Source organism: Podarcis cretensis, assembly GCF_951804945.1.
Source record: "Podarcis cretensis genome assembly, chromosome: 10".
In the NCBI taxonomy this organism is placed as follows: Eukaryota; Metazoa; Chordata; class Lepidosauria; order Squamata; family Lacertidae; genus Podarcis; species Podarcis cretensis.
The window spans coordinates 30,344,166-30,362,779 of record NC_137179.1 but is presented as its reverse complement, the minus strand read 5'-3'; the positions used below and the strand labels follow the sequence as shown (position 1 = coordinate 30,362,779).

At 41.5% G+C, this 18,614-nt stretch overlaps 2 protein-coding genes across 2 annotated transcripts in view; one reads left to right on the top strand and one right to left on the bottom strand.

Moving 5' to 3' along the window:
• The first annotated feature begins 696 nt into the window (after positions 1 to 696).
• DDX17 (DEAD-box helicase 17) lies at positions 697 to 18,362 on the top strand. Its single transcript, XM_079994571.1, has 13 exons — positions 697 to 1,197; positions 3,981 to 4,119; positions 5,642 to 5,741; positions 6,632 to 6,765; positions 7,798 to 7,863; positions 8,021 to 8,162; positions 9,028 to 9,188; positions 9,270 to 9,442; positions 9,861 to 9,971; positions 10,521 to 10,582; positions 10,901 to 10,960; positions 14,769 to 15,005; positions 15,671 to 18,362. Exons 1-13 carry the CDS (start codon positions 1,154 to 1,156, stop codon positions 16,183 to 16,185), a joined length of 1,944 nt encoding a protein of 647 aa, XP_079850697.1. The 5' UTR covers positions 697 to 1,153; the 3' UTR covers positions 16,186 to 18,362.
• KDELR3 (KDEL endoplasmic reticulum protein retention receptor 3) overlaps positions 16,172 to 18,614 on the bottom strand; it is a 13,643-nt gene continuing 11,200 nt past the window's right edge. Inside the window, exon 7 of the transcript XR_013843320.1 lies at positions 16,172 to 18,402. The gene's annotated coding sequence lies outside the window, so the exon portion shown is untranslated. The remainder of the gene's footprint in view (positions 18,403 to 18,614) is intronic.

Here is an 18,614-nt window from a genome sequence, read left to right as displayed (position 1 = left end):
TTCTTATAAGCTGTTCTTTTAGACACAAAGGCTCCCAAGGTGCTTACAAAAGTCCCTGGTCTCAAGCTTATCACGCAACTAAACGATTTCTGCGGTTTCGTTGTACTTCGGTTGCTTACAAGTTTATAAACTGCTTCACAGCCCTGAGGACCTCAAAGTGGTGCACGAGCCAAAAAAAAGTAAATACTAATCCCAATAACAAAACAAAACAAAACTGAAGCCCTGGGTTAAGGCTCGCCTGCAACCCCGGCAATCTCGCACTGCTCGTGTACATTGGCGTGGCGTGTAGTGTAGTAATAGGTTTCTAGCAGCGAAGCGAACTGAAATTTCGGAGAGCATTCCGCGTCTTGGAGCTTTAGGAGCGAAAGTTGCTGGCAAAACCGGATCCGTGTTGCGGCATACGAAGTTCATTGTCTCACAAGCGCGGTTCGCTTCTCTATAGTCGATAGGCGATATTCTCTGAAGCCTATACGTTACAGAGTGTGCGTAGCTCTGCTATACTACCCCAGTAGTTTCTACGAAAGATGGGTACGTAGCTTCCTCACATACAGTCCCGCAATGTAGCAGCACTGGCACCAGTTACGTAAATTACGGAGGCAGTTTTATATTACCTCCATTAGAGCTTTCTTTCGGCTCGTAGGACAGGATATTTGCGCAGATGACTTTCAAGAATGGGCAGAAGCTGGCTCCCCGACGCAAGGAGCTAAACGAATGCAGGCAACGCCTACGTATTTTATGTACCGCGCACGGTACCAGGATCCTTTTGAACCGGCCCTTTACAACAGCACCGACGTTGCGTTTTTCGAGAATAAGCGCAGGCGCCCGTTCCCTCTCTGTTCCACCCGACTATTCAGGGCCGTAGTCTACGCAACAGTCGGCCAGACCGACAACGTAAGAGGCGGCAAGCTAGGTTGGCGGCGGCCATTTTGTGTCGGGAGGTCGGAGAAGAAAGACGGCGTTGTCTTTCGCGCCGAGCGGTTCCTGCTTCCATTCGGCCTGCCTGGAGCCTGCGGGAATCGAACCCTAGCGGGAGAAAGAAGGGATATAGCAGGACAATAACAACCGCGCTCGGGTCTTCTCAGCGCCGGGACTCCGGTCGTCGCTTTGCTCGCCCACGTAGCCTGGCGCCAGAGGACTCCTTCGGCCTGTGAGGATGCGAGGCTTTGGAGACCGAGGCCGAGACCGCGACCGCGGCGGGTAAGGAAGGCCGGGGCGGGGAAGGGAGCGGGGCGGCCTCCTCCGGGGAACCCGAGTCTACTGGGCTTCGCCACAGGCAGACAGAAAGCCGCCAGGTGCCGTTTCCTTGTGGCGATGCTCCTGCGCTGGGAAATGCTCGTTCCCTGCTGGGCCTCTGCCTGCCTCGTCGCTGCCGCACAGGAAACCCGCCAGGAGAGGAGAGAGGCCGGAGGGCCCTCGGCCCCTGCGGGTGGGGAAGCGAGCTAGAGGATTTCATGAACACGCTTCTTCGGAGAATAAGTTTATTTGATCTCGGATGGTAATCCTGAGTAAACATAAAGGGGCTACAGTGCGTTAAAAGCTGCTACATACATACATACATACGTGTGTGTGTGTGTGTGTATGTATGCGTTTTGTAGCAAAGCTTACTGGTTTTTCACACAGCTGCACCTGTAATCCAACAGGTGAAGCTTTTTGCACCACCGCAACTGGGGGAGGAAAGCTTCACCTACTCCTGGCTTCTCTCTTGCCAGCAATTAAAGGTTGCAATATGGTTGCTGAATGTAACTAAGCGGATGGAAAATGGCGTTGCAATATGGAGTCCAAGGTGGGGACAGGGAGGTGCTTAATGTGGGCCCATGGGGGTGGAGATCTGGGGGAGGAAATGCGAGGCCGTAGGAGGCGGGAACTAGAGGCTCCCTGGACAAAGTTCGTTTGTGTTCCTTTTCTCTTCCCTTAACTGATCGGAGGGCAGCAGGCCTCTGAACACATCTTGCACCAATCCCAACTCCCGCAGATTTTATACTTGTTGATCACTTTATTTGATCCCCAGCATTGCGTTCCTCCTCTTCCTCTGGGTTAAGGTGGGACACGGTCTCTGACTTCAGTGTCACTTTTACAGTGGTAGTAAAGTATTGTAAATTCTAAAATACAGCTGCAGAGGCATAGTGCAATCCTTACCCCAGGGTGAATTTGTTCAAATCTGACGGGGTGCTCTATAATAAAGTGATTGCAACCTAAGCTCATTTTAACTCAGTTGAGAATTTCCTTGTGACTGTATAATGCTGTTGTTCAGTGCCTTGTCATGTTCTTACTTGGGATATTTAAGCGCGAGCCTAATTATAGAGTGCATAAACAGATAGTATATGTATCATTATTGGTATCAGTATCATTTTCTTATGTTGTTAACTTGAGGAGCATATGCCGCGGTCCCAAGCACATTTACTTGTTATAAGCCCTGTCCAAATCAAGGAGACAACTTGCAAGTAAATATGCTTTGGATCAGCATTCAGTTTGAAAGAATTGGGATCAGCTGACACAGCTTGTGGTGATACTGAAAATGATAACAACCCTAGGTGTTGCTTCTCCAACCACTGTAAACACTAATGTGAGTATTACCTGTGGTAGAAGCATTGGTGCTGCTGTCATTGTGCTAGTCTGATTGAACTGCATGGGGATTTGCACAATTTTACCACAGTTTATAGATGTGTGACTTGCTGATTCAGTCAAAACAAAAAAAAAAATTCCTTCCAGTAGCACCTTAAAGACCAACTAAGTTAGTTCTTGGTATGAGCTTTCGTGTGCATGCACACGAAAAAGAAGTGTGCATGCACACGAAAGCTCATACCAAGAACTAACTTAGTTGGTCTTTAAGGTGCTACTGGAAGGAATTTTTTTTTTTTGTTTTGACTATGGCAGACCAACACGGCTACCTATCTGTTGCTGATTCAGTGTCACTGATACTGAGGTTCCAAACAGCTCTGCCTGGAAGTACCCTGGCTTTGCAGTCCTAATCCTGTTTACTCAGAAGTAAGGCCCACTATGTTAAATAGGACTTACTTCCCAGTAAGTGAGAAAATCTGGAATAAAGTAATTTTTGAGCGTTCCATTACTCATACAGCTGATAAGCTATCTTTAGGCAGCCTACAGCACAGTCCATAGGTGCTTAAAAGTAAGATTTGTTCAGTTAGGTTTACTCCCATATAAGTATTGGTTGCAAACCTTTGCACACTTTGGAGTAAACTTCCCTGGACTTGATAGGACTAGTTTATGTGTAAATGTGCTTAGAGTTGCACTGTTAGTGTCATAAATGAACTGTTGCAGTTAAAACTATCCTAGTACATATGCATGTTTCCCATAGCTTGTTGCTAAATTGTGCATAAAATGGTTTGATTATAAAGTTACCTTGTTTTTCATTTTGTTTTCATGTGTGGAATTTGATCTTTCAAAGTTATGCTCTGTTTTGTTACAAAGTAAAGTTAAAAAAACTTGCAAAAACATTTAAAGGTATGTTTAGAATTTTTTCAGTGTTTGCTGATAATACTTTCTAAAACATTTAGATTAAAGTAATTGCTTGGAATATTTTTTGCTGCTTTCCTGCAACAGTAAACAAATTACATAGAATAAGCCAGGTCGTCATCCAGAATAAAGACAATCCCTGGAATAAACATTTTACCAATTCTTGCTGTCTTCAGTATTTCCCGAAGCTGAACTGTTGTTGTTATGTTATTGATAAGCAACAATACTTCCATTGCCCCAAGGTCTCATTTTGTTTATTTGTTGGTTAAGGATATAGTATAGAAATAGAGGGGGGGGGGGGGAATGTTGCTTTAATATAACTTCACTGAGATTCAGATTACAGGGAACCAGGCAGAGGGCCTTCTTGTAGTGGCATCAATAAGATGAAATAGGTGACACTTTCCCCCATTACAGAAATGTTTTCTTAGCTTAATAATAAAGACGCAAGCATATGTTTGTCAAATACTTTGAAAAATAACTTCAACTGGAATCCCCCTCCTCTCCAGGTTTGGCGGTCCACTTCCTCCTAAAAAATTTGGAAACCCGGGTGAACGTCTCCGTAAAAAGAAATGGGACTTGAATGAATTGCCTAAGTTTGAAAAAAATTTCTATGCTGAACACCCAGAAGTGGCCAGACTCACTCCAGTAAGTTTCATTTGTTCTTCCTTTTGTGCTTGGTATACTTGGAAACTTTGCCAGCTTTAATGCTTCCCATATAGAGTGCTAACGCAGATATGAAAATAACTAGAATTATTTCTGCCAATAGCTTTGTCAGCCTGCACATTGCAGTGGTAATCTTTTCATTCACTTACTGCAATTTATAAAGTTACTTCTAATCTATCTTTTCTGTGATTACACAAGGCTTGTAAAAAAGCCTACAAAAGTATTTTAAGCTACTTGCCCAGACATATTTAAGTTAGTAATTTGTAGCATATCAAATGGCCTAAATGGTAGCGAGAACAAACATCTATTTTATAATATCTGCCCTTCGTAATTACCTGGGTGCCAGTTTTGCCTATGCAAGTCTAACTTGTTATATATGTTTATATAGGTGATTTCACCTTAAAACTGTGGCCTGGATGTTTTTTGAGTTGCAGTGTATTTTGTTAAAAATGAACTTCTGGAATAAATTTGGTTTCAAGTGTTAAGTGCATATCAATTTTTCTGGCTTGTTTCAATCCAAGCACAGAAGACTGTTGTGCTCCAATCTTTGTAGGCCCTGAAGACTTAGTTATTAAAGGTCAGTTTTACATAGGCAGTGCCCTTTTGGGTAGGAAATCTTCTTCTTCTTTACTTGTTCTGTCAGTTGCTGGTTCTGTGGAATTAGTTATGTATTATGAATTGGATGCGCTCAAATTGACTATTTTTTGTTGAGACTGTATGTCTTAATTTCTAATATGCAAGTCACCTTGGAAGAAAATCACTTGGAAATGTTCTGAAATTAAGTTTCTCACGTGCTCGTTGAAATTATTCACAACTCTTCAAGTTAACCAGTATGCAAATAAAGCATTTTAAAGGAAACTATCAATAAGATGCAAAGCAAGTGGGGAAATAACTTGCTAGATTCTTTATCTAACCTAAATTGAAATATTGATGCAGATGAGGAGTTATATGTGACTTACTAGTGTTTCATTTTTGGATTAGTAGCATATTGAACATCTTGCAGTTTGGGCAAAGAATTCACCTGAGAAAACTTTGTTACTATAAGACTCTGGATGGTGAATTCAGTGGGATTTGCTTCTTGATAAATGTATTCAGGAATGCAGCTCTAGAGGTTTTTTTGTGGTTTGTGGGTTGTTTTTACTACACGGGATTTGCGATCCCCTGAGGTGGATGCAGTTTTGGATATGAATTCTAGTACCTACTTAGCTGTACTTTCCATATTTTCTTGATAATGGAACTAATATGGAGAGAAATATTTTATATAAAAAAATTCTTATTCCACCTTTCAGAGTTTAAAAGATGTGTTGTCTATCAGGTAGGATTGTTGGAACATAAAGCTAATGCTACAGAGCATTTTACTTTAAGTGCAAATGGATGATGATGCACTGATAGAAATGAAGGGATTATCTTTTTCGTGACAGCCTGTAATGCTTTTCATAACAATGGAAGGTTATACAAAAATTTATTTTCACAAGGTTTATGTGCATTTTTTTACTCTAAACAGTATGAGGTTGATGAGCTAAGAAGAAAGAAAGAGATTACAGTTAGAGGATCAGATGTTTGCCCCAAGCCTGTGTTTGCCTTCCACCAGTGTAACTTTCCACGTAAGTATTCTGCTTTGCAGCTGTGACTAATGGGAGATCTTGGATGACATCAGTTTTGGGATGAAAGAGGGTGAAGAATCTGAAACCTCATTGACAGAAATACTGAGGGTGGGAAATCTGCTGAACTGGATGTGTTGGGTGAGGTTGAATGACCAGGTATACAACTTGGAGTTTCTCCCAGACAACTAGCTGATTTGCCATTTGCTAGCTGCACCCCTATTTGCCATAGTCATTGATGAGCTGATTACCTCAAGACTAAATTACTGTCATGCACTCTTTCTGGGAGTACCTTTGAAACAGTTCAGAAGCTTCAGTGGCTTTGGGGGGAAAGCAATATGAGCATATAACACTGATTCTTTATCAGTTGCATTGATTCCCAGTGCTCAGGGGCGAAACTAAGCTTTATTTCACTCAGGTCTAAGACCTAGTTTGGCACCCCCCCATCCATTGGCACACACGTTGTTGTTGTTGTTGTTGTTGTTGTTGTTGTTGTAGTCTTTCCCAGGAAGCAAAATCTGGGTCCCTTATTGACTGGTTTTAAGCAGCCTCTCAAGACTTGGTCCTTTAAATCTGCTTTTAAGTGATAATGATGCTGTTCTATGTTCTTAGTTGTAATTTTAACAATCAGTTCTATTTCTAAATGAATTGCTTTTAGTACTTTTATTGTGAATTTTGTATATGACAACCTTTTATTTAAATAATTTTTAAGTTGGGTACTACCTTAGCCCTGAAAGGTAGTATAAAAATCAATAAATCTTCAGTACTTGGCCCCAGAATGTGATACTAACATGTAGCATTGGTTAAACGGCACACTGTGAAAATATAATTCATGCAGAATATATGCTGTGCTGTTTTTAATGTATGATTATATCTATGTTTTTAACTTTCAGAGTATGTAATGGATGTCTTGATTGACCAGCATTTTACAGAACCAACTCCAATTCAGTGCCAGGGCTTTCCATTGGCCCTTAGTGGTCATGATATGGTGGGCATTGCACAGACTGGCTCTGGAAAGACATTGGCAGTATGTATTTTTAAGTTTTTGTTGAATTGTTTTTGTCTCCAAATTCCTTGGGAGGAAAGCACTTACTTTCAATCACAGTGACATTATGCATCATTCATGTGAAAAGAATAGAACAAAGCTGCTCCTCTCCTGTTACTTCTGCAAGTTACTTCAGCAGTACACCAAGGCTAAGTGCAGAATTTGGGCATATTTTTCCTTTTGTAGCAAACTGTGAACATCTTGGAAAGATAGATAGATAGATATCTAAAATTAAACAAGGACAAGGTAAAGGTGTGATATTTCATTAACTTTTTCACATTTTATATCATGACACCTGAGCCTGTGCATGTTTGCTCAGAAGTATCATAGAGTTGTAAGGGAGCAAGTCTCACTTTGTCCTTTGAGACTTAACATAATGCTATCTGCACTTATCTGGAAGTTATCAGTCTGAAGCATCAATACTAAATGCTTATTTGGGCATGGTCCATTGTTGTTAATTGAAGCTGATGTCATAGAAGTAGATTTAGGCTTTTGTGGTGTATGTTCTTGGAGGGGTTGTAAGAAGTCAGCCGTGTAATGTTGACTAGCATCACACTGAGGGGAATATTGTCATGGTTCATGAGCCTTTTATTCAGTTGGGCTGTAGCTTACGCTAAGCATCCTTTGCTTAGCTGATGGAGTACTTTCAGCTTTCTGTATTTGGCTTTCTATGATTACTGTCTTACTGGCAGAAGCATCTAATGCTGCTGATCCTTGCCTCTATGCACTTGGTTCAGTGACTAAAACTTGAGAGTACAGCATCCGTGCATGCCTGATTATGGGAACTATGTTGACCCATTGCAGTATTGGTGTACTGCTCCTTTCACCTCCAGGTTGGCTGTTCTCAGATACATGAAGAGGTGAAAGCTGTAAATCTCACTTTTAACTTAAAATGCGTTTGTGAATTGGACAGCTGGTATATCCACTTTGTGTCTTTAAGCAGTATATAGGTAAGATTTGAGAAGTGACTTTCATTTTCATGTCCCTTAATATCTTGATTTATCCCTGTTTCAGTACTTGCTGCCTGCAATTGTTCATATCAACCACCAGCCATACTTGGAAAGAGGGGATGGTCCAATTGTGAGTAAATATTTTTAATGCTTTTTTTACATACATTTTATGCTTTCTCATATTACATTTCAGTAAATCAAAGAGAGCTGTGGGCTTTGCCTCTGATGTTTAAGCAATTTACATAAAACAGTATTCTCACAGTATTCTTTGATGCCTTCTTTTGCAGTGCTTGGTTTTAGCTCCTACCCGAGAGCTGGCCCAGCAAGTCCAGCAGGTAGCCGATGATTATGGTAAATGTTCAAGGTTGAAGAGTACCTGTATATACGGAGGAGCACCCAAAGGTCCTCAAATCAGAGACTTGGAGAGAGGTAATTAACAGTGGGCTCGCTTTACGCAGGATGGTTGTAACATACTAATTGTGCAACCCCAATATGTGATTAAAACTTTGTATGGATACCTTCTTGGTAGCGTATTTCAATTAATATATTTAAATTATGTTGGCTGTCTCATAGGTGAATGTATTTTTAATGAAAGTTGATGGGTTTTTCCCCCTTTCACTTTCTTTGCTCTGTTTCTTCTTTACTAAATTTTTTACAGTAAGTGTGCAACTTACATTTAACTTGTGCGCATTCAGCTTTATGTGCTTGACAAAAAAAGAAAAACTAAATGGAAATGGGGTGGGCGTCCTGGAAAAAAGACTTTGGCGATTCCATCCACCATTGACCACAATGTGTTTTGATGATAAGTGATTTTGGCTTTAGGCCTGGTCCCCGGAACATGACCCCTGCTTAAGTTGTGGGCTTACTGTATTTAAAAAAATCAAATGAAATATTTATAAAGGCTGAGGAAGTAGAAATTTGAAGCCTTCGGATAAGTCTTACATGAACAGCTTGTGAGCTGTACTAGTGAGGCTTTTCTTTACCGTGCAGACTTTTAAATATTGACCTGAATTGGAAGATTTCTGTCTGCCTTCATTAAAAAAACAAAGAGTTGTATGCATAGACTGTATGTAGACTGTTGGCTAAGAATGTTGATTTCAAATTTAATGTATGCAGTATTTCTATCTAAACTTCTTTAAGAATCATAGGCTAAAAGGGCTTCAACTTGATGCACATAAAAGTGTTGGCTGTGTACATAACCGTTGTATCTTTGAATTCAGTATTTGAATCCTTGGTTAATATTAAGTTCCTTTTACGCTAACTTTCATCCCCATCCCAACTTCATTCCCTGAAGGTGTTGAAATTTGCATTGCTACACCAGGACGTCTAATTGATTTCTTGGAAGCAGGGAAAACTAATCTCCGCCGATGTACATACCTTGTGCTAGATGAAGCTGACAGAATGCTGGATATGGGTTTTGAACCTCAGATTCGTAAAATTGTTGATCAGATACGGGTATGTAAACCTTCACTGTATTAGCTTTCCTTAAATCCCCCCTTTAAAGAATACCACCCAGCTGAACATATATTCTTTCAGCCTGACAGGCAAACTCTAATGTGGAGTGCCACTTGGCCAAAGGAGGTGCGCCAGCTTGCTGAGGATTTCTTGCATGACTATGTCCAGATCAATGTGGGCAACCTGGAGCTGAGTGCCAATCATAATATCCTGCAAATAGTGGACGTGTGCATGGAGAGCGAGAAAGATCATAAGTATGGATGCTGCTGTAGTTCCTACATTTTCTTGTAAATTAGACTTCCCCTCTCCCCTTTAAAGTAGCATTATTTAAGTATGCCTATGGCAATTAGTTATTCAGGCAGACCCCGGACGTGTAACTATTTAATGATTTTTATTTGTTTTTATCCTGCCTTTTGGATCTTGGACTTTCAGAGCAGTTAAAACAGTGCTCCCTGTTTTGATAGTTCATGTGATTAAGGCCAAAAACCTATAGTTCATTACTTTATCCATAAAACACCTGCTGAGCTAAGCGAGTCTTTACTTGTCATTTAAATGCTGTGTATAATTAATTTTGAGTGGATTGAATATTGCTGTAAATGACTTGCCTCAAATAATGATATGAAATTAACTTATTTTATGTTTATAATTTGTTGTGTGTGTTTTTATTCGAAGACTAATCCAACTGATGGAAGAAATCATGGCTGAAAAAGAGAATAAGACAATTATATTTGTGGAGACAAAAAGACGTTGTGATGACCTAACTCGAAGGATGCGTAGAGATGGGTAGGCCTTCTGCTCTTTCTTTGAACTGATAATGTTGCAGATGAAAAGCTTTAAAGATGCATAGGGCTTAATTTTGTTGCTGCAAAGATGTTCCTATGTTTAGCTTGCAATGAAATCCAGGTTGCAGAAGGAATGATGTGGCTGCCTACTTGGAAACTTAATGGATGTAGTACTGTATTTGAGAATCCAGTGTACATGTTTTAAAGATGTTCATCAAAACAATTGTCAATAAGATAAAAAGGGAAAACTACTCTTCCAGAATCTGAGGGGATAGGTAGGTTGTTGAGGCAGCTCCAGGCAATGAGATAGTAATTAACCACTAGCACTTTAAGTATGACAATTAGCTTCTTTGTTTGGAAATACACACACAGTAATTGAGTGATGCAAGTAAAATAGTATTGAAGAACATGCTGTTGTTCCCTAATGTATATTGTTGCCACCCTCACTTGGAACATTCGCTGGTGCAATCTCTAGCTTTAGTAGGGGCACATTGTCCCCCAGAGGTGCATGTGGCAGCTTAAAACTGTTGAAAACCTTTTGTCTTTGTAGATGGCCAGCTATGTGTATTCATGGAGACAAGAGTCAACCAGAACGAGATTGGGTGCTTAATGGTGAGTAGCAGGAAAAGCTTTCCTGGCTTCCCAGATAATATTTGATTTTGCGCATAAGTGATATACAATACAAAATCATAAGCTTATTGATCTCATCTATATGCTGATCATGCTTATTTTTAGCTATTTGTTGATTTCAGTATTGAGTTTGCATTTTTACATGCTTTCCTAATTGAAATGCAACAAAACAGAAAATTAAGTGCATGCAGTCGTAGTGTGAGTCGATGTAAAGGTTTCAAGTCTAATTCTGGAACCATGAGAAAGAAAGTTCTCTTTATTATGTGTGGTTTTTGTGACTTGTGGCTTTTTTCCTTTCAGAGTTCCGTTCTGGAAAGGCTCCTATCCTCATTGCTACGGATGTTGCATCTCGTGGGCTAGGTTTGTACACATGGGCTTCTCTGCCTGCTTCTCAGGTCGTTTCTTTAGATTTGAAACTTATTCCAAAGAATTTTAAAGCGTGACTTTCCCCCACATGTGAAATGCCTTTTTTAACATTGATCTTTTTTTTTCTTTCATATTCAAAATCTCTTCCTGCTCCTAACAACAGGCTTTGGTCTGCAGCAAGGCCTAGGCATGACTAATCGATCGCCAGTGGGGAGAAGAGACGTCCAATTACTCAAGCCCAATTGTTCCACACACCCTCTCATTTCCAGCTTCAGCTTTGTTGCTGGATGACTAGGATTGGACTGCACCCACTAAGTTGTTCAGAATTACCAGACGGTAGAGCAAACATCTTTTTAAAAATCCCTCTCTGTCCAGATGCATTACTAATGTAATTGCACCTTAGAGACTCACCACTACTATGGAGCACTGTTTCACATACATGAATGTAACTTGTATTTTAACACACAAGCATTATCCCTCATTTTCCCACCTAGACTGGATTGCTGAGGTTATATAGTAAAAGCTACAAGGGGTTTCTTGTAGTGTGATGTATCTCAGTTTTCTTCAGTGCTGTAAAAATGGATGCTTCCGGATGCTTGGGTAAACAGTCCCGCTTTAATATCTGTATTGTGATTAAGCTCTGCATCTCAATTGGCCAGAAATGTCAGATTCTCCATATTGTAGATATTTTGGAAATCTGGAAGAGGCCACTCCTGGGAGCTGTTAGTGTTGAATTTGGTGGACTGGCCCACAGTGGCAGATCTTGTACCCAATCAATGAAAACAATCCCTCAGGTTGTTCAGAGTGACTTTGTCACTTGAAATGCTTAGTTCCCAAGTGTGATAAACATACTAAAAAAGTTGGAAGCCTTTAATCACATAACCTTCCTTCTCACATGCCATCCCCTAAATTGGAAACACTTCTCTAGAGGTGTTCATATGGATTTCAGTCTCTGTCCTCTGGGGTCATGTCTGGACCTGTGCAGGTAGAACTTGGGCCTGTTAGGAGAAGGGGTGAGGCCAGATTTTTTTGGCAGTGGTTTTTAAACAGGCTTGCTGTGTGCTGGTAGCTTCTTTGTGCATCTTGCCTAGACACTTAAAATCAGCCCTTCTCATATATATATATTTCCCCAAAACAACTCATTTGGATACTATTTAAGGAAAACAGTCTCCCCGTTCTGCCGTCTCCCCGTTCTGCCTTCTCCACTTCACCGAGGCTGGGGGGAAAAGGTACCAGAGTCTGTTTCTTGTTACTAAAGAACATCTTGGCTTGTTTTGGGGCCCAGAGTTTGCTGCTTAATAATATGTAGCTGGCAAACCTCTGGACGAATTCCTCCAAGTTCCTGGAAAGTGAAGGCTTCTACCTAAAACATAGAACAGGGGCGCGCACTTTTTGGCTGAGTCACCAGGGTTTTTCCTTCTACTCAAAGGAACATTGGTCTCAGAAAACTCCTTCCAGGTAAGTTGAGTCCCCCATAATGGCTTCTTTATGAATAACCCCCAGGAGAGAAGACTTCCCTCTGCACTGTTTTTCATTAAACACTTCACTCTGTTAAAGTCAAATCATTAAATTTCTTTTTGTTTGTTTTCTTTAACAGAAACTTTATCAGCTGCCGATCACTCAGTGCAGGTCTGGGGACATATCTACATTGGTGGTCGAAGCAGCTCTCTAGATGAAGCGTGTTTGCTAGTTTCTGCCCCTCCCAATTAAATGCCCAGTCATTTTCTGGGGGCATCTCAGTGTGAATGCATCCCCAGGTAGCCATATTCCTTTCTAGAATGATCAAGAACGGAATCTCTATAATTCCTTGGAAGAAATACTGTGATGAGCACAATTTTACATCAGTGCAAGATAGAATAGTAAGAAATCATTTTACTGCATGTTACCTCCCCTCCCCCACTCAGATAATGTGGATCTGATACACACCTTTTTAAGGTAGAAATTGACCCCACCTCTTTTCTCTTCCTTGTTGCCCTTCCATGGATTTCCACCAAAATCCAGTAATTGAGACCTTCATTGTTAACTGGCAGTCTCTGTGCTTTCTAACAAGGATATGCTTCCTGGTATTCATTATGGCTACCTAACTAATGGATGTACAGAATGGGATTGGCTGAGGTCCCATAGCCTGCTGTTTGTCAGACTCCAGTTAAATCCTAGCTATGAAGATGTGAATGCACTACTTGGTGTGTTACCCTGCCCTTACCCAACTCTTGCCCTTTGAGATCTTTGCACCAAGGACCCTAGCTGGAGACTCGCGCTGCCCCCTGTGAAATCTTGCCTTCTCACTTTTTGGTGTGATTCAGGACTTTGGAGTCTGGAAAGATTGAGGAGCCCCCCCTTGGTGTAATAAGAAACAGACGTAATACCCCTTTGCCACCACTACAACCCACTTTTATTTTTGCCCCTCTCCCCATCCCTTTATTTGAAATTGATGCAGTCTGGGCAATAGATGCAGCCTGACCTTTTGGATGTAATTTTTAGCGTCTGCATTTTTGACAGTTGCCCCCTTTAAGCCCTGTGAGGGGACAACAAGCGTTGGAGGACCTGAAACCTTTACGTGAACCCAGGTTCTCAGGCGCTTGACAGCCAAATGGGGCTACAGAGAAGCATCCATGCCAGTTCACAGAGCGAGCGTGTGTGGGGACCTCTCGCTGCCATGGACCCTTGATGCATGCTCCCCGCGCTCCAGTGGTCCCGTGTCAGAGGGCGGAGTTTTCGAAAGGAGGCCGCCAAAAATAAAAGGCAAAGAGACGGGATCGTCTGCAGCGATTTCCCACAGGAGGAGGGAGTGTGCATCGGTCTGGTAACAAAACAGGGAATGTTTCTAATTTTTACGAGAAAAGTCAATCTGTGTTTTATCTTGGATATAATCTGAATATTCTCTGTAAAATGCAGATTTTTTTTTTTTGTAAGAGCTGTTAAATTTTAATGTAAAATTGCTGTTTAAAATGTATTGCAATTTTTTTTCAAAGCATTACACTAACATTTACTTATTTTCTGCCTTTTGCACCTGTGAACTTTAAAATGTTTCCTCGAAGGTTTTGAATGTTTAAATATTGGGTTATTCCTATTGTTCAAGTTAGCTGCAAGCAGTTTATGCTAGAAATCTCACCAAGATAGTCTTGGTGATATCAAATGTTAGTGTGATATACCTTTTTAAAGGAGAATTAAAATGATCTGAATGTCCATTGGCCAAACTGTACTTCAAATTTAGAACTGGGGTAATTTATAGATACCAGGAAGATGGGGAATAAAATATCTAAGCTATCATTTTTGGGGGGAAAGCATTCCCCCCCCCCCCATTTTTGTAACGATTGGAAGGTAAGTGGTTTCAGTGTTGCTGGACTTTGTAGACTTCTCCTAACAGAGTTAAAGGCATGTGACAGTTCTCTCCTACATCCAGTCCAGTTGCTGTGTCCATAAAAAGAATGGCACATTTGTTTGATGACATGCTGGTGTAAAGTTGCCTGAATTCCACAAATGAAATGTTTGGAGATTAATATTATTTGTGTGTGTGTTCATAGCATGCATGCAGCAAAGGATGGATGAATTTTAGCGGAAGAATGAACTGCTTTGACTTGACTTTCTGAAAATAAATTATTTATGTCCATGGGCATATCTCTCCATTTAGCCTTTCGCTCTGTTGGGAAGAGTCTGTACTGTCTTTATTCTTTACAACTATTAACTTTTTTCTTTTTTCTTGTTACTGTCACCTGCATTTGTGCTCCCCACCTTCTGTTGGCACATCCTTCCACCATATCCTGTCCTCAACCCCTCACTGTGCTTTGGTTGCTTCACAAAGATGTGGAAGACGTAAAGTTTGTGATAAACTACGACTATCCAAACAGCTCGGAGGATTATGTGCACAGAATCGGCCGTACTGCCCGTAGCACCAACAAAGGCACTGCCTATACATTCTTCACACCAGGGAATTTGAAGCAGGCTAGAGAGCTAATAAAAGTCCTAGAGGAAGCCAATCAGGCTATCAATCCCAAACTGATGCAGCTTGTGGACCATAGAGGAGGTGGTGGAGGAGGAGGTAAGAAGCTTCTTTCTGCATGTGTGTGTTTTGTGTTTTTGCAGTTTCCACATTGGTTGCCTTTAGCTTGCCAGCTACATTTAATAGAATGCTACCAAGCGCTGTTCCCAGTGCCTTGTCTACTGCCCTGTGCCTGGCATCACACTGGTGTGCTAGCTCTGACCTCCCAAGATGTGGTTATCTGCAAGGAGCCGCTGTGCATGAGCAACCAATTGCCTCATAGGGCTATCCTGGCAGACAACCACACTCAATGCACGGTCAGTGTGAGGCGAGCGGGAAAGTGTGGCATTGCCCCTACATGCAAATGCAAAAAACTCATGCATAAGGTTAAGTGTATAGTGTAAGCTCAGTTGATCTAGAGCAGGGGTCAGCAACCTTTTTCAGCCGTGGGCCGGTCCACCGTCCCTCAGACCATTGGTGGGCCAGACTATGTTTTGGAGGGAAATATGAACAAATTCCTGTGCCCCACAAATTACCCAGAGATGCATTTTAAATAAAAGCACACATTCTACTCATGTAAAAACACGCTGATTCCCGGACCGTCCGTGGGCCAGATTGAGAAAGCGATTGGGCCACATCTGGCCCACAGTCCTTAGGTTGCCTACCCCTGATCTAGAGGGCATTTAAGTGAGCTTGACACCATATTCATTCATCTGTACCACCAGGCGGCCGCTCTCGTTACCGTACCAGCAACACCTCCAACAATCCCAATCTGATGTACCAGGAGGAGTGTGAACGGCGGCTCCGGGGTGTTAAAGATGGCCGGAGAGACTCGGGCAGCTTCCGAGACCGTGAACGCGGAGAGAGCTTTGCAAACGGAGCCAACAAGGCCTACGGTGGTGCATATGGGAGTGCAAATTCTGCGTTTGGGTCGCAGCAGGGCCAGTATGGCTATGCCCAGGGAGCCTATGGAGCTGCTGCTTACGGTGCAAGTGGCTATGGGGCAGAATATGGTGCCGCTGGCTATGGCGGAGCAAATGCTGCCAATGCCGGGAGAAACTCGCAGAGCACAGGCCAGCAGCAGTATGCAGGAATGGGCCGTTCCGGCCAGCAGCCTCAGCCTCTCATGTCGCAACAGTTTCCTCAGCCTCCAGGCACTAACGTAATGGGCTATATGGGACAGACTGCCAACTACCAGTATCCACCACCTCCACCACCCCCTCCCCCTGCACGCAAGTGAGACCATTTGGTTTATAGGTGACCAGTCAAGACTTGGAAATAAGAACCTTCTCTTCTCCCCTTTTCCTCACCACCCTTCCATCCCCATTGTGGTGTTTTCCCCTAATGCAGGTTAGATGTAGAGTTCACTATCAGATACTGTCCATAAACATTGGCCCCGGTCTAAATTTCCAATTTTGTTTTTAAAATTAGAGTTGACTGGAAAACTAACTTCTCTTTACATGTTTTGGCCTTGCATGTTAAGAAACCTGAAATGATTTTTTTTCTCACCCCCCTCCAAAAAAACACCTACAAGGCAGATATGTCCCAGCCCAGTTGTCATTGTGTCTGAGGCTTGTGTATGAAAACTTGCTGCGGAGAGGAACAACTTATCCATCACATAGACCACAAGAAAGATGTTGTGTAATACTCCTTAACAGAATATTTGAGATGGTGTAATTTTTGCTTATTAAAATTGAGACTTTCCACAAGGACCCGAGTCCTTGAATTTGACATAGGTGGATTTTGAAAATATAATAATTGTTTTGACTCGTCTTACAGTTGTTCCAAACCTCTCCACTTTACAGACAGAGAAAAAAAAACATTTAATTTTGGCTAGCATTTTTGCAGCACCTGGATGTCTTATCAACCCTTTGTGTAAGGGATTTAAAGAAAGTGTGTTAGAAAAAGAGATTTCTTTTCTGTACTCCCCTGTTTTCATAACTAAATCATTTCATTCTTAAAAGTTAATTGGATTTCTCTGTGGTACTCAAATTACTACCAGCTAGATTTTTCACCCAATAATAAAAACTTATGCCTCCCCACCTCAAGTTCCAAATTGCACTTCAACAGAAAATACTGAGGAAAATTAAGCAGTCACCATTTACTTGGTGTATATGCCCTTAATATAACATCTCTTATTGGGCAGATTTCAGGATCCCACTGTGCTGTGTAAAATGGCTCAGTTTTTCTGTTTCAAATTTTGAAGATTTACTTTAGGCCAAATGGAATCTAATCCCCTCTTTAGTGGGGAGGAGGAAGAGATGGCTAGTAAGTCTTGGAGCTGCATTCACATCCTGATCTGAATAGGGCTTTCCTTGGCTTTTTGAGTGAGTTTCTTCAACTATCTTTTACACTCAGCTTTTACAGGTAGGTAGCATTCTAGGAAATTTTAGGAAAGGATGGAACTTTAGTAAACCGTTCCATTCAATCTTGTTGATTTTTTCCCCAGGCTGAGCAAGGTTGTAGGTTAGTGAGTGGGGAGAGTGGGATAGAATTCTTCAAGTACTAAGGCTTATGTCCTGTGACTATTAGCAGAAGGGTTGACAAGTAGTTGGCTTTTTTAGTGCATCACCGGCTATGTTTGGACAACATGGCAGGAGATCACTTGTGTACTGTACTGATTGAGAGGCATAATGTATGTGCTACAGTGTTTTCTGTTTTGGGAAATGCATAGTTCAAATAAGTACAACAGCCCAGGTACTTTATTGCAGTGTGGGGCTCGTTTATTTTTTAAAAAAGGGGCCGTTACATTTGTATTCCTCAGTAGAGAACAGCCCGGGGATCGATAAAAAAAATTGTGTGTCTGCACGCAACATACAGGTAGGTTGTTGGCACAGACTGTGAGAGGGAAATTTGCCAGTTCAAATAGCTTTTGGTTCATTGGACTTCTGTAATTGTAACACTGGAGAAATGAGAAGTCTAGTAGTAAGCTTCAATGCTAAAAAGATCAGAAATGAACGTTCATTTTAGAAACGTATCATGGAATATCTTGTTAGCTCATGCCGAATATTAACAACCATTGAATGCTCTGGTATGTTCTGGTGCTGCTTAGTTCCACTTACCAGCTAAAGAGCCCCGTTGACAAAGCGGTGATGTCCATTGTTTCTCCAGTAAACGTCTGTCGAAATGCCAGTCCAGCATCTTCCCTTCCAAATAAATTACTCTGTGGGCTTTAAGTTGAAAGATTTAAACTCTAAACTTTAGAGGCTTTTTGGGTCGGATCAGTGCTCTGTTTCAACCCTTACTGGTATTTGAACACATTCCTGTTGTATTAAAGACTTGAATGGAAGGATTCATAGCTCTGTGGTATTCAGGCACAGCATACTAAAAAGCTATGTTACTATTAGTTTGTAAATTGTCCTTTTGATACCATCTTGTTTTCTTTTGTAGGTATGAATAAAAATACTTGTCAATAAAGATTGAACTCTCTCTCATTTAAAAGGTAGAACTTCATATGCTTTTTTTCCAGTAAGAAATATCTTATTTCTCTATACAACAAGTATAGGAATGAACATTTTACTGTCCATAGTAGGCTAAACCCAAAGGGTGCTCACTAATGGTTCCTCAGCGTTGTGGAAAAATCAAGTGGGTGCCACAGGGTTCTCTTCTGGGTCCACATTGTTGCTCAAGGTCTTTATAACGGACCTGGATGGACCAAACTGGGAGGGA

Bases quoted from the DNA above. Each gene is read 5' to 3' on its own strand.
- DDX17 (XM_079994571.1), top strand. From the start codon at position 1,154: ATGCGAGGCTTTGGAGACCGAGGCCGAGACCGCGACCGCGGCGG. The intron at 1,198-3,980 runs GTAAGGAAGGCC...CCTCCTCTCCAG, and splicing joins CGAGACCGCGACCGCGGCGG to GTTTGGCGGTCCACTTCCTC. The intron at 9,972-10,520 runs GTAGGCCTTCTG...TTGTCTTTGTAG, and splicing joins CGAAGGATGCGTAGAGATGG to ATGGCCAGCTATGTGTATTC.